Raw genomic sequence first — 14,002 nt, 5'->3', positions numbered from 1 at the left:
TTTAAAGTTAACAATTTCAAAATCAAAGATGTTATTTATGTATTTATTTATTTATTTAAATAATGTACTTCAATAATATTGTATTAAACACAGTAGCATTGTTTTTTTTACTTTGTTAGTGGTTAAAAAAGCGTTACTTATTATCTGTATGAAACTTAATGCGTTGAACCCCATTTTGACAGTTGCCTCTGTAAATGATTTCTGTTACCGGTATGAAGACAACTTGAAGTTAAAGACGTGTATACTGTCCATAGTGATCCATTTACAAATGAAACCGTGCGTGAAGAAGAGAAAGTAAAAAGGCCACGCTCACCTGGTTCATACTTCAGGTAGAGGATGGAGACGATGTAATAAGCCAAGTCAAACAGGGGGAACATTGACATTTTAGAAAAATATTGAGCAAAATCGCCCAGATTCAGGGCCGCAAGGACTTCCATTTTTAACACAGTGCGGGAATTCCTTCTCTCTGCTTCTCTCCCTGTCCTGTCCTCCCGTCTCCAGTGTAAAAAGTCTTTAACCCGGCCGATTCTATTAATACACGGCTGTTTAAATTGCCCTACTAGGCTTTGCCAAGCCGCGTCAAGTGTTAACTTGGCAGGCCTCTCTATCGATGACGTCACTCGCAGTGCACACATGCACTCCCACACACAGCTTATTTTAAGCAGACAGTTTTACAAACCGCACTTTGACTTCAAGGCAGGATCATTGTGAATAGACACGACAGCTGTGTAGCACTCATAGTAGTTGTCTATCATTTTTGAGCATGATGATTTAACATAGCTATTCCCTTTAGAAATATGCTGCAGTGCAGCCTGGAGCGCTGTGAATGCGCAGCTGTACTGTAACGTAGGCATGATAGGCTATATGTGCTTTATTACTCAGTGTCATAGTTCTTAATGTACGGGTTTATATTGCAGAAGTAGGCTATATATTGTGAATCGTATTGGTATAAATATACTGTAACGGCGCGTGCAGTCCAAGACGCCGGGTGTGCGCCGCCGTGGTCCATCCTGTCACCAGCAACACGAGCACTGCGGGGCACTGAACTCCTGCCTCCTCACCTCCTGCGTGCGCGGTGCAGGGAGAGGCGGGGGTTGGGAGCGGGTACATGTGTTACATTGTTGCAATGTTTTTGGCGTCCCAGTGGTTCACTTAGGGCAGCCTGCGAGCTCCTATCGGGCTGTGCCTAACTGTAAGCAGTGTGTGTGTGCAGTGAGATTGGTGGCACCGCTGTCCGAGCTATGAATACTGACGAGTCAGAATAAAAGAACATTAATGATTTAGATTCTGGTATAGTAAGCAAACTTGTTACATTTGCAGACGACACAAAAATAGGAGGAGTGCAAAACACTGTTGCAGCAGCAAAGGTCATTCAAAATGATCTAGACAGCATTCAGAACTGGGCAGACACATGGCAAATGACATTTAATGGAGAAAAGTGTAAAGTATTGCATGCAGGCAATAAAAATGTGCATTATAAATATCATATGGGAAATACTGAAATTGAAGAAGGGATCAATTAAAAATACCTAGGAGTTTATGTTGACTCAGAAATGTCTTCATCTAGACAATGTGGGGAAGCTATAAAAAAGGCTAACAAGATGCTCGGATATATTGTGAGAAATGTTGAATTTAAATCAAGGGAAGCAATGTGAGAAGTCTTGAAAGCTATACCACACGACTAGTCTAGTCTGTATATTAAAATATATACACGTTTTTTCTTTGTCTGGAATCCTGAAACATTTTAATTCAGAAAAAAAGACCAAAAAAGATCATCTGGGGAGGTTTGTCTTGGTCCGACTTTCACTCACTAATTCAGTATTAATGAGAGCTGATCAAACGCCATGTGGACGTTTGTGAATGACCGTGGAAGCAAGGCATAAACACACCTCCAGTCTTAACTCAAGTTTTCCACTGGTACGTGACTCGGGCCCTTGCTGAATAGAGCCCAGTGTCTAGAATGGCAGAATGTTATTTCCACAGCTGGGTTAGTTGTGGGCTGGTTTTCACATGAAGCTCGTCCTGTGTGGGTCCCCGCAGTGCTCTTTTATTCTAAGTTGGCCACAGTGATGTTTTCTGTGTCAGGTCCTTTCTACTTCAAGGGTTACATTTATGGTGCAGAACAATAGCATACAAACGGATGTAAGTGTTTTAAACTTTCCAAAGGGACACCCTGTTGCCTTGCTGGGTTATTAGCTCACACAGTGGTTACAATGAACGAGAAAAGCACTGTAACGGGACTCAGTGCAGAAGGGATATTATTGTGATGCTTTTTGCTTGTCATTTGCGGTCTTTTCCAAAAGGTGGCAGTGATGAGTCACGAGCAGCGTGATGAAACCTGTTGCACAGTCAGAATGTGATACTTGTGTGAACTCGAATATCTTTTTCCTATTGCTGGGTTACAGGAATTAAAACCTGGGGTTTGTTTTATGCGGTTATCTGTTTCTTGTAGGGGTTTAATTTCATGTTTTATTCAGTTAGAAATACAATGATACAATACACCTTACCATACAAAAACATCTTCTGTTTTAAACTAAAATAAATAAATACAGATAGATTGAAACATCCTTGCAATTTTTTTTCAGTTACTAAAATACATCTTATAGAAGTAACTAACAATCCCGTGTCACACGAATATGCATTTTCAATATACAGCTATATACAGGGGGGCGGAGGGGGGTGATGCTGGGATGCCAGAATTACCGTCGAGCACTCTTGAGGTGTCGTGGGCTAGTCGACAAAACACCGAGGATGGAAGGTGCCCACTTGAAGACCCCAGAGATGTACCCTACGTAGCTCAATCCAGACGGTTGTCATGCTGATGCGCTGGGGAGACCGCACTGTGGTTGATCCCCGGAGCCAGCATCGCAGCCGTTGTGTGTGCTGATGCGCCAGGGAGGCAATAAGTTGATCCCTGGAGCCAGCATTACACTTCAGCCATCAACACCAGACAGAAGGATATCTACATCATCATATGGAAGGAAACGCAATTGGATGGAGACACATATGGATCACATTCGTTTACTGTAAAGCTACGTCTAAGTTGGTGCTTATCTTGGCGAGAGCCGAGTTCAAATCAGCATGAAGTTTTAACATCTACTCTCGTGTAATGGAAATCATTTATGGCCAAAAGATTTGCATCATCAAGAATGTTCCATTGAGACATAATAACAATAAAAATAAAAAAGGATATGAATAATTAAGATATTTAACACCATGCATTCAAGGAAGGTTCAAAAGTATATATCAAAAGTCTACCGGAAGCACTAGCACAGTATTTCATGTTAGATCTCGAAACGTCATGTTATAAACGTCATGTTACAAAATTAGAAATTGCAGAAAAGTGAGTTTCTTCTGCTGTCTGTCCAATGCTTTGTATTACCTTCCACAGCTTGCGTGGGCTCCAATAATGGCGCCTGTAGTGCTTACACGCATTGATCCATGGGATTGATTGTCCTAGCCTTCTTTTCACTAAACCGAGGAAGTCTTTGCTTGTCAACCAAACTTTAGACTAAACCTGCCTCCCTTATTATGATTGGACAGAGACTATGCCAGTTCTGAAGTGATTCCACCAGAAGACGCCAATCGTAGCTAATCAGGTTTAGGTTAGTATGTGTTTGAGCTGGACAGAAAATGATCGGAGATATCCTTCTTTTTGGGTAAATATAAATACATTTCTTCATCAGATTCATATGTTGTTGGCTTTGTAAAAAAATTGCGTATGTTGGGAAGTATTAAATCTGTAGCAGCCAATATACGGTCTGTCACTAAAATACTCCGTTGTTTTAATTGTGACGTGTAATGTTTTTGTAGTCTGGTATTAACAGAATCAGTGTTATTACATGGTTATGTTTTTGTAGTCTGGTATTAACAGAATCAGTGTTATTACATGGTTATGTTTTCTGTAACATATGGTAGAAGTCTCGATTGATGCTAATTGTACACATTTGCACCGCATTCATCCACAGTGTTGTTCTCTGTTCTGGGGTGCATGGTGTACGGGCCGGTTGGTTACACGCCTCTCCAGTCTCCCATATCTGAACAGGTATACTGCGGGTTTTAAAAACGGGGGAAACCTGTTTGTGTTATTGCTTGGGTTTCTTCTGAAACCTTTCACGAATTGCAAATATTTCAGACCTGTCAATTCTCCCTTATTTGCCGTAACTCTCCAGTTTCTTAACACTTTTCCCGGATAACTCCCGGGACAGATTTTCTCCCGTGTTTTGCTCAAAATTCTACTGTTAAACCCAGGTCAGCAAACCTTTAATTTCTGCAAAAGCCAATTTCTCTGTAACATTTCAGGTATACCGTCCGTGTCATCTACGGTCTGTGCTAACTGACATGGGTCAGTTTCAGGACGTCATGATGGATTTTGCGGGACACTGAGATAAACTAATAAAACTCATAAAATCCTGATGTGTTTTCGTTATACAACAAAATAGCCTCAAGTGACTGAAGCACCGCTACGGTTTTTTTTTATTAAATACTAGTGATGCAAATCCATCACAGCAATGAACTGTTGTGCACTTGCGCAGTGTTATCAATGTTACGCAATCCTATTCACTAATGCCATACCAACCGTTCAGACTCAACTGGTTATACTTGTGCTACATTCTCAAATATCTCCCGGCAGCGGACTGGCGTAACCATAGTAACAGCAGCTGGGCGTGATAAAAAGAGCGATTCCTATCAATGGGCTTTAAGGCTGGTTCACACTGGCCGTACGATTCAGACGGACGTTCAACTCGTAGATATGGAGCGCCATTTGTGCCAAAACTATCCAGCTGTTAGTTTGTCAATTCGTGAATTGGTCAATTTGTTTGTCAATTCGTGAATTGGTCAATTTGTTTGTCAATTCGTGAATTGGTCAATTTCTCCAGCAATTCGTCCATAAATGTGTCAAGTCATACAGTAATTCATAAACGTATTTGTTAATTAATCTAATAATTCATTCATTAATTTGTCAATTCATTAATACAAAAGGCTGTAAAATTCTATGGAGAGTCAATTAAGGCCTACGAAATGTTGCTGGTTTTCGCCATGTTAAAAAATTGCATCACACTTTTGAAGTAGATTTCACATTTGCCCAAGACCTTTTGAAGAAAACGGCAACATTAGCAGATTATGACAATACGTAGTTATTATGAAAAATGCTGTTTTCTGAGCACAGTCCCATTCGTTGGCGCATGTGCAGAAACGTATTGATTAAATCATTTAACAGTCCGGTAACACCGGTTACTTTAGAAATACATAAGAAAGTTTACAAACGAGAGGAGGCCATTCAGCCCATCTTGCTCGTTTGGTTGTTAGTAGCTTATTGATCCCAGAATCTCATCAAGCAGCTTCTTGAAGGATCCCAGGGTGTCAGCTTCAACAACATTACTGGGGAGTTGGTTCCAGACCCTCACAATTCTCTCTGTAAAAAAGTGCCTCCTATTTTCTGTTCTGAATGCCCCTTATCTAATCTCCATTTGTGACCCCTGGTCCTTGTTTCTTTTTTCAGGTTGATAAAGTCCCCTGGGTCGACATTGCCTATACCTTTTAGGATTTTGAATGCTTGAATCAGATCACCGCGTAGTCTTCTTTGTTCAAGACTGAATAGATTCAATTCTTTTAGCTTGTCTGCATAGGACATGCCTTTTAAACCAGGGATAATTCTTTGCACCCTTTCTAGAGCAGCAATATCCTTTTTGTAACGAGGTGACCAGAACAGCTTCCTCACATTGTCTAGATGAAGACATTTCTGAGTCAACATAAACTCCTAGGTCTTTTTCATAGATTCCTTCTTCAATACATAACAACATACGGACCTGCAAATACATAACAACATAAAATATTATCAAGACGCAGCAATATAGTACAGTAAACAAACTACCGGCATTTTTTTTAACATGGCGAAAACCAGCAACATTTCGTACGCCTGCATTGACTCTCCATAGTATTTGTTTGCCTAACTGTATATACCACAATGTTTTGCGCACAGTGAGACGGAAGTCTCCATTGTAAATCAGAGGAGTCGAGTATGTTGTTAAATAGAATATCTTTGGAAACGCCCTTCTAAATATTATTGGCTGAAGCAGTTTTGAGTGAGGCTGGATTTTCATTGATTAAAATATTAATGTGTGCTCCCATTGGCTAGAAAGGTTACAGTGTTTTTGGCACAGTGCGAGATTGACAGTTGGAGTAGTGGTTAGGGCTCTGGACTCTTGACCTAGAGGGTCGTGGGTTCAATCCCAGGTGGGGGACACTGCTGCTGTACCCTTGAGCAAGGTACTTTACCTAGATTGCTCCAGTAAAAACCCAACTGTATAAATGGGTAATTGTATGTAAAAATAATGTGATATTGTAAGTCGCCCTGGATAAGGGCGTCTGCTAAGAAATAAATAATAATTAATGAATTATTAGATTAACAAATACGTTTATGAATTACTGTATGAATTGACACATTTATGGACGAATTGCTGGACAAATTGACCAGTTCACGAATTGGCAAACAAATTCACAAACTAACGGCTGGATAGTTTTGGCACAAATGGAGCTCCATACGTAGACGCTGCGGGCAAGTTGGTAGATTTCAACTTCTCAGCATAAAGTTGGTGACGTACCTCGCGTTCAACCAATCACACGCCTTTCTCTTTCCTTCAGAATTTTACAAGTAAAATACAATTTACCGTCCTCTTTCACTAAACACTGTACGTAGGCTGCTGAGATACACCTCAAACACGGTTTAAATTCCTGAGTTGTTCATTTTCATTCTGATGATTTATCTGTTTATTTATGGTACCGTACATGCTTAATGGTTAAACTGAGCGGGTCAGCTCAACAAAGCCTGCGCGAATGTCAGTGATTTTATCATGAAACTGAATGGTGGCATTTGCTGTCAATCACACAATAATTATTTTATATTTTTTGGATCAGCTGTTTATAAAAAGAGGCTCTGTGATTAAATGCGGCTGTGTGCAGGACTCCTCGAACAATCTTGCAAACAAATAATTATATAAACTCCACTGTAATGCTATTAAAACAGCATGCTATTCATTTATTTTTTTAAACTTGAAAATGTTCTGAAAATGTCTGCGCAGCCAGCATTCAAGTGAATTAATGAAAGCGCGTCAATTAGTGATCGCATTATTTATTGTATAAGCATCTTACTGAGCGCCTGATTAAGTGTAGCGCTGTGTCTAAATATTCATGTTCTAACTGAAAAGTTTCTAAATTAAATGCATGGCATGACAGTGAACAGAAGGAAAATGAACTGAAGTGCATAACCACCGTGCCATCTTTGAGAGGCGTGCCCCAGGTACATTTCTTACTGTTGCCAAACAGGTTTTTTTTAAGCCCAAATAAAAGATCCTTGACAGGCTCGACTTCTTCTGCCAATTTCCTGTGTCTGATGGTGGCCGCATTGCATTTTCTTCTTAAAAGTAAAGCAAACATAGACATATGCACTCAAGTTTTTTTCGTGTATTTCTATAATAAAACATACAGCAGCCCCTCAACTTCCCAAGCCTTACTATAATAAACTGGAGACAAAGATCTGGTGTTTTACACGATTAAAAAAAAAAAAAAGCTGTGACACCAGGCCAAACGTACTACGTTAATCAATCATATAACTCAATGTAATACCTAAGCTAAAGTACATTGCTAACATATTTAAATTAAATGAATACAAAAACTACTTTCACTTTCATGTTCCAATCACCTGCTGCACAATTCCCAGCTAAATCTAGCGAAATGAAATACTATTTAATACTGTTAATCCTAAAACTATATGTAAAACTGTAATATTCCAGAGTAGGTTGTGAAGGCTTTATTTTGCTCCACTGGATTAACTATAAAGCAGAGGATGTTAAAACTTAATTATACACGTTTCCATGTGTGTATTTCAGGCAGAAACAGTACAAAAGTAGACATTGCTTTTTTATTTTTATTTTTTTATTTTTTATCGCTGCCATTGTAGTTTCTTAGCAATAAACAAAGTGGCAAGTGACACATTTTCATAAAGTATTTTTTTTTTAAAGCTGTGCACACAAGTGAACACTGTCAGAGTTAACTTAAATAAACTCTTCAAGAAATAAATGTGGAAAAGGGGGCGTTGCACAAAGGAAAAACAACACCATTTTAGTTTTCGTTTATTACTCTCCTCATGAAAGCGTTTAGGACCCAGGGGAGCCCTATGGCAGGCAAGCATTCTAGTGCGAGATGCAAGCTCACATACTTGACCATCTGCAATGGCTGCGCGTGCGCTAATCCCTCCAGGTAAAATAAACTAAAGCATTGATGCAAATTCCGATCTTCCTGGAGCACAACATATTCTCACATAATCCAAAGCAACTTTGGAAAGAAAAGTCATACTTTCTTTTTAACGGTGGGACATGGGGGCAAGAATGATGTTTGTGGTTTGCACAGATCACAAAAACACCAAAAAGACAACGACGCTCAGAAAACCAGCGCATCAATCAATAACAGCTTTCGTTGTCAAAGGAAAAACGAAGATCAAGAAAGTTAGATGTGCAGAGACCTTTGCATGTTGTGACCCGTTCACAAGTCTGTAGTAGACATGATCCCACACGCACACACTGCAAAGTATTCTGCAGAAAGTCTAAAAGACACACAAATAGTGAGAGAAGCATTTCTATTACAATTTCAGCATTGGCATCGCTTTAGAAATGCAGATTGGTTGCTAACATGTGCTTCTATACAGAATAGTGTGTTCATTTAAAATAGGATAGTTGACAGTGAAATGTTACTGACAGGTATTATTGATCTGCCACACATGTGCAGTGTAATGAATAACGCTGCAATACTGCCCTGTTGAGTAGTTTTTTTTTTTTATTTATTTGATTTTTGACCGCACGACCGGCACTGCACATTAAAATAATCATTTCATAATCTACAAGCCCCCTACACAGCACATTGCATGAGCACTTTGTTGAATTAGGCCAGTTGTTGTGATGTAGCACACATGTATTAAGTCAGTTGTTGTGATGTAGCACACGTATATTAGGTCAGTTGTTGTGATGTAGCACACGTGTATTAAGTCAGTTGTTGTGATGTAGCACACGTGTATTAGGCCAGTTGTTGTGATGTAGCACACGTGTATTAAGTCAGTTGTTGTGATGTAGCACACGTGTATTAAGTTAGTTGTTGTGATGTAGCACACGTGTATTAAGTCAGTTGTTGTGATGTAGCACACGTGTATTAAGTCAGTTATTGTGATGTAGCACACGTGCATTAAGTCAGTTGTTGTGATGTAGCACACGTGTATTAGGCCAGTTGTTGTGATGTAGCACACGTGCATTAAGTCAGTTGTTGTGATGTAGCACACGTGCATTAAGTCAGTTGTTGTGATGTAGCACACGTGCATTAAGTCAGTTGTTGTGATGTAGCACACGTGCATTAAGTCAGTTGTTGTGATGTAGCACACGTGTATAATAATTCATTCTTTTATTACTATACTGTGCAGGAGTTCTTTCTTGCTGGGCACAGATTTGTATTATTGCTTGTGTTTTCTCATCTTGTAGGACCTTGCTCATGAATGCAGGAGCAGTCCTTAATTTTAAACTGTAAGTATGATTTTCTCATTCCCTGTATTACTAGTTAGATATATTCATATAAGAAAAGGATGGCTTGCAGTAAGAGCCGCAGACCTGTGTGAAGGAGAATAACATGCAGTACTGTACCGTGTGAGCCAGTCCTGGATGGAGGACAGGCCGAGCAGTGATGGGGGCTGGATTGCTGTTGCCTGGTGACCAAGTTAAAAGACATGTAAAATCCTCTGTACTATAAACAGGAGAGTCAGGTATACAGTGTGAATGAACATGCCTCATCTATACAGGTATACAGTGTGAATGAACATGCCTCATCAATACAGGTATACAGTGTGAATGAACATGCCTCATCAATACAGGTATACAGTGTGAATGAACATGCCTCATCAATACAGGTATACAGTGTGAAAGAACATGCCTCATCAATACAGGTATACAGTGTGAAAGAACATGCCTCATCAATACAGGTATACAGTGTGAATGAACATGCCTCATCAATACAGGTATACAGTGTGAAAGAACATGCCTCATCAATACAGGTATACAGTGTGAAAGAACATGCCTCATCAATACAGGTATACAGTGTGAATGAACATGCCTCATCAATACAGGTATACAGTGTGAAAGAACATGCCTCATCAATACAGGTATACAGTGTGAATGAACATGTCTCATCAATACAGGTATACAGTGTGAATGAACATGCCTCATCAATACAGGTATACAGTGTGAATGAACATGCCTCATCAATACAGGTATACAGTGTGAATGAACATGCCTCATCAATACAGGTATACAGTGTGAATGAACATGCCTCATCAATACAGGTATACAGTGTGAATGAACATGCCTCATCAATACAGGTATACAGTGTGAAAGAACGTGCCTCATCAATAGAGGTCTTACTGCAGTACTAATAACACGTCTTGTGATAAAGCTGTTTTTTACCCCCCATGCAACAGGAAGAAGAAAGATACACAAGGGTTTGGTGATGAAAGCAGAGGGCCCACTACAGGTCTGTTGTCTTGTTTCTATTCACTAGTCTGAGCAGTCGGTTGCTGGTGAAGCAGTGTGGAGCTGGAATCGGGATTGGGGTTTCAATGGGATTCAAGTGCACCCTGGTTCACAAGCATGGATTCCTTCCAGCCTCGTGGAAACTGCACATTTCTTTATGGATTGTCTTCATAATTAAAATAATCCATTAAAGTACTGAATCCCGTGCATGTAAGCATAGAATGTACTCAAAGCTGTTTTTAAAAAATGATAATCAAATTCTCTTTAAACAAAGAGAGAAGCGCTCTTCTGTACAGATGGTTATTTCAGACCTTGTATCTTTGTAAATCTTTATAAATTCTGTTACAGGATGGTACATGACACTATATTTCTGAATTAGTTTCAAGCATTTCTCTATTGTATTTTCAGGTGACAACATCCGGGAGTTTTTATTGAGTCTCCGATATTTCCGAGTCTTCATCGCCTTGTGGAACATCTTCATGATGTTTTGCATGATACTGTAAGTAACTTCAAATTGCATCACAGTCCTGCGTTCTGATTGACAGAGGGTACAGGTAACGCTGCACTACATACAGCTGAGCTGAGTATAGTTAAGGTTACTGGACTCCAACCAATTTTTGAATTGTAACTCATCCATGCGTTTACATGGCTTCACATTGCTTAACATTGCTGCCCAGTTTAATTCAGTGGCATGCTGTCTGTTTAACATTGCTGCCCAGTTTAATTCAGTGGCATGCTGTCTGTTTAACATTGCTGCCCAGTTTAATTACATGGCATGCTGTCTAAGTCAGAGGGCAGCAGTTTCTACTTCTTCTAGCGGTATCTGAAAGCTTTTAACATCAATACTGAGAAAAATGTTGCAGAACCAAAACCAAGTGTAACTGAGTGATTAGACCAGACTTCATATTTTGAAGACAGTATGTAACGATATTGAAACAGTTTTATATTTGAATTTGTAAAATGTTCATCTTTTTGTGATGGGCATCCTTAGTTGTGATTGATTTACAAGATCCAGATCCTACACTTGAAGCCACCATGCCTGTGTGTTTTATCAGGACAGATATATGCAGACCCATTCAGTTCTGCTTCTGCAGCCCAGTCTTCCACACTTTGACCCAGGAGTAGACTGGGGCAGAGCATTGGTTTGTCTGAGTTTGATGTAACTTTTCATTCACAGAATTAGGGTGTTGTACAATACAAGCTGAAATCCATCCCACAATTGAGAGGTCAGAGGGCTGCCCACGAGTGGGCTTACTGGCGCTGACCTTGAGAGGGTGCAAACCAGCCAGTATCTTACACAGCACCTTGGACTAGAATTCTTATCATATATACCTACAGAACAATAACTAAACAGTATAGGCAATTTTAATATGAAGTCTTTTCCATCGGATGCATTTTAGATAGCTGTATCACATCAATATCAGGGAAACAAGAATACATGCATGCTGGGATGGGACGAGACTTGATGAGCCAAACGGCCTCTTTTCTTATGTTTTAGTAACTGATGATTAAAGCTACTGGTTGTGGTATTGATGTGAAACTCCTGCCATTGAGGAGTTGAGGCTGGTTGGAAAAGTAGGTCAGAGACGTTTTGACTTCCTTAACAAAGAAGAACTGCAGTTTTTCAAGGCACGGGATGACCTCAAAATAGCAACGAGAATTATAAAATGACAACCTGCTACATACAGTTCTGTACGGAGAAATATTCACTCTAAAAAGACATTGGTGTTTACTCTGGTAATCTCTTTGAATCTGAATTTTACATTGTGTTGTACTTGGTACTGCTTTTCTAACTAAACACGCACGTATTGATTTTCGATAAACTGTATAATGTTTTTGTTATTCTGGCACTGGGATTAGTGGATGGGGTTTGAAATGGCTCTGTGATGACAGTGTGTTGTGACGGCATGGAGCTGGTATGAATTGCCCTGACTACCTGGTGTGTGTTTTAATGCTTTCTGTATCTACTTATGTATACCAGACATCTCAGGGATGGAAATGAGACTCCTATTGCATAGCAGTTTGATCCATTCCAGATTTTACTGTGTTTGATTAGCCACAGTGTATAGGTAACAAGCTCAGGTGTGTCTTAATAAACTCATAATAAAACCAGGAATGGATGAAACTGCTATGCAATGTGAGTCTTATTTCCATCCCTGCATCTAGACTATAACTTAAACTGCTCAATCCTAAAATATGAATACAACTAAATCCCTAATAGAGAGAGTCCATGCCTTTTTAAATGAACTCTTTGTTTAGAGTATATGTAAGGGTTTGTGTAATGAAGTATGGGCACAGCTGCTCCACAGTTTAACCCCTGTAACTAGCTAGTTTCTTTACAAATCAATACTGTAATTATTGATTTGTATTTTTTTTGTAAGTCGCCCTGGGTAAGGGTGTCTGCTAAGAAATAAATAATAATACAGGCGTCGCTCCTAACCTGTAAATACATGTTCGTTTGTATCACAGTAATAATGCACAATAATTTATTTTTATATTTGCAGGTTATTTGGATCGTAAGAAGCAGAGGAACAGAAAACATCAAACTAACCACGTAGATCATTCTTTAAGCAACACATGTTTTTTATTCTTGAGTATTTATGGACATGGGGCTAGTTAAAGTTTTACCAGCATTTGTTGGGATTGATATCATTTTCACTTGGGATCTGTTGTAGAAAATTGTTCAAAATTTCTGGTTAAATTTGAATCTACATCGAAAGCTGTTGAATGTGTGATCATGGAATTTGAAAAGCAGAGTGTATGGGACCAATGTATAGTTTTCATTAAAACACATCTACCAACACTTGTGTCTAAAGCAGTGGATTCATACTTCTTCCCAATGGTACATATAGATTCCATAAATAGAAATCTCAAATTACCTACAAATTAAAGCTGGCATTCAGATTGATTATGTAAAGCTGATATTAAAAATGTTTCATATCTAATCCTGCATTCTGTGTCATTTTTGTAACTGTGAAAGAATTAACTGCTGATGTTAGCCATGCGATTCTAATTTCATAAGCAATTCTCCAGATATGTGAATACATGTAAGTGTGACATACGGATGGATTAACAGACAGGTTTCATAAGAACAAGAAATTCTAGAACGAGAAAAAGTCATTCGGCCCACCTATGCTCGCTCGCTTTGGTGCCAGCGTGATGCGTTAGCACTTTTAAAAAACAGAAACAAAAGCCCTAACATGACAGTTCCATAAGTGCTTCTCCAAATATATGGAAAATGGTGTGAGGTGGGGTCCTAATACCTGCTGCACAGGAGAGTGAATCTGCAGTGTGGGGGTGTCAGGATGTGGGGTCCTAATACCTGCTGCACAGGAGAGTGAATCTGCAGTGTGGGGGTGTCAGGATGTGGGGTCCTAATACCTGCTACACAGGAGAGTGAATCTGCAGTGTGGGGGTGTGAGGATGTGGGGTCCTAA

At 39.5% G+C, this 14,002-nt stretch overlaps 2 protein-coding genes across 2 annotated transcripts in view; one reads left to right on the top strand and one right to left on the bottom strand.

Annotated features, from left to right (window-relative positions):
• Positions 1–541, bottom strand: part of LOC117401221 (trimeric intracellular cation channel type A-like) — a 30,542-nt gene extending 30,001 nt beyond the window's left edge. Inside the window, exon 1 of the mRNA XM_059014154.1 lies at positions 314–541. Coding sequence (XP_058870137.1) covers positions 314–437 — 124 coding nt within the window. The 5' untranslated portion in view covers positions 438–541. The remainder of the gene's footprint in view (positions 1–313) is intronic.
• Positions 542–3,537: 2,996 nt separating this feature from the next.
• Positions 3,538–13,510, top strand: LOC117401512 (small integral membrane protein 7). The gene is made up of 5 exons (XM_059014174.1): positions 3,538–3,659; positions 9,525–9,566; positions 10,514–10,566; positions 10,974–11,064; positions 13,070–13,510. Exons 1-5 carry the CDS (start codon positions 3,634–3,636, stop codon positions 13,083–13,085), a joined length of 228 nt encoding a protein of 75 aa, XP_058870157.1. The 5' UTR covers positions 3,538–3,633; the 3' UTR covers positions 13,086–13,510.
• The last annotated feature ends 492 nt before the right edge of the window (positions 13,511–14,002 follow it).

Source organism: Acipenser ruthenus, chromosome 47 (genome assembly GCF_902713425.1).
Source record: "Acipenser ruthenus chromosome 47, fAciRut3.2 maternal haplotype, whole genome shotgun sequence".
NCBI lineage: Eukaryota > Metazoa > Chordata > Actinopteri > Acipenseriformes > Acipenseridae > Acipenser > Acipenser ruthenus.
This window is presented reverse-complemented; position numbering and strand designations above follow the sequence as displayed.

Excerpts from the sequence above, each read along its gene's own strand:
- LOC117401512 (XM_059014174.1), top strand. The coding sequence starts at position 3,634 with ATGATCGGAGATATCCTTCTTTTTGG. Across the intron at positions 9,567-10,513 it reads GCAGTCCTTAATTTTAAACT|GAAGAAGAAAGATACACAAG; the intron begins GTAAGTATGATT and ends CCCATGCAACAG. Across the intron at positions 10,567-10,973 it reads AAGCAGAGGGCCCACTACAG|GTGACAACATCCGGGAGTTT; the intron begins GTCTGTTGTCTT and ends TTGTATTTTCAG.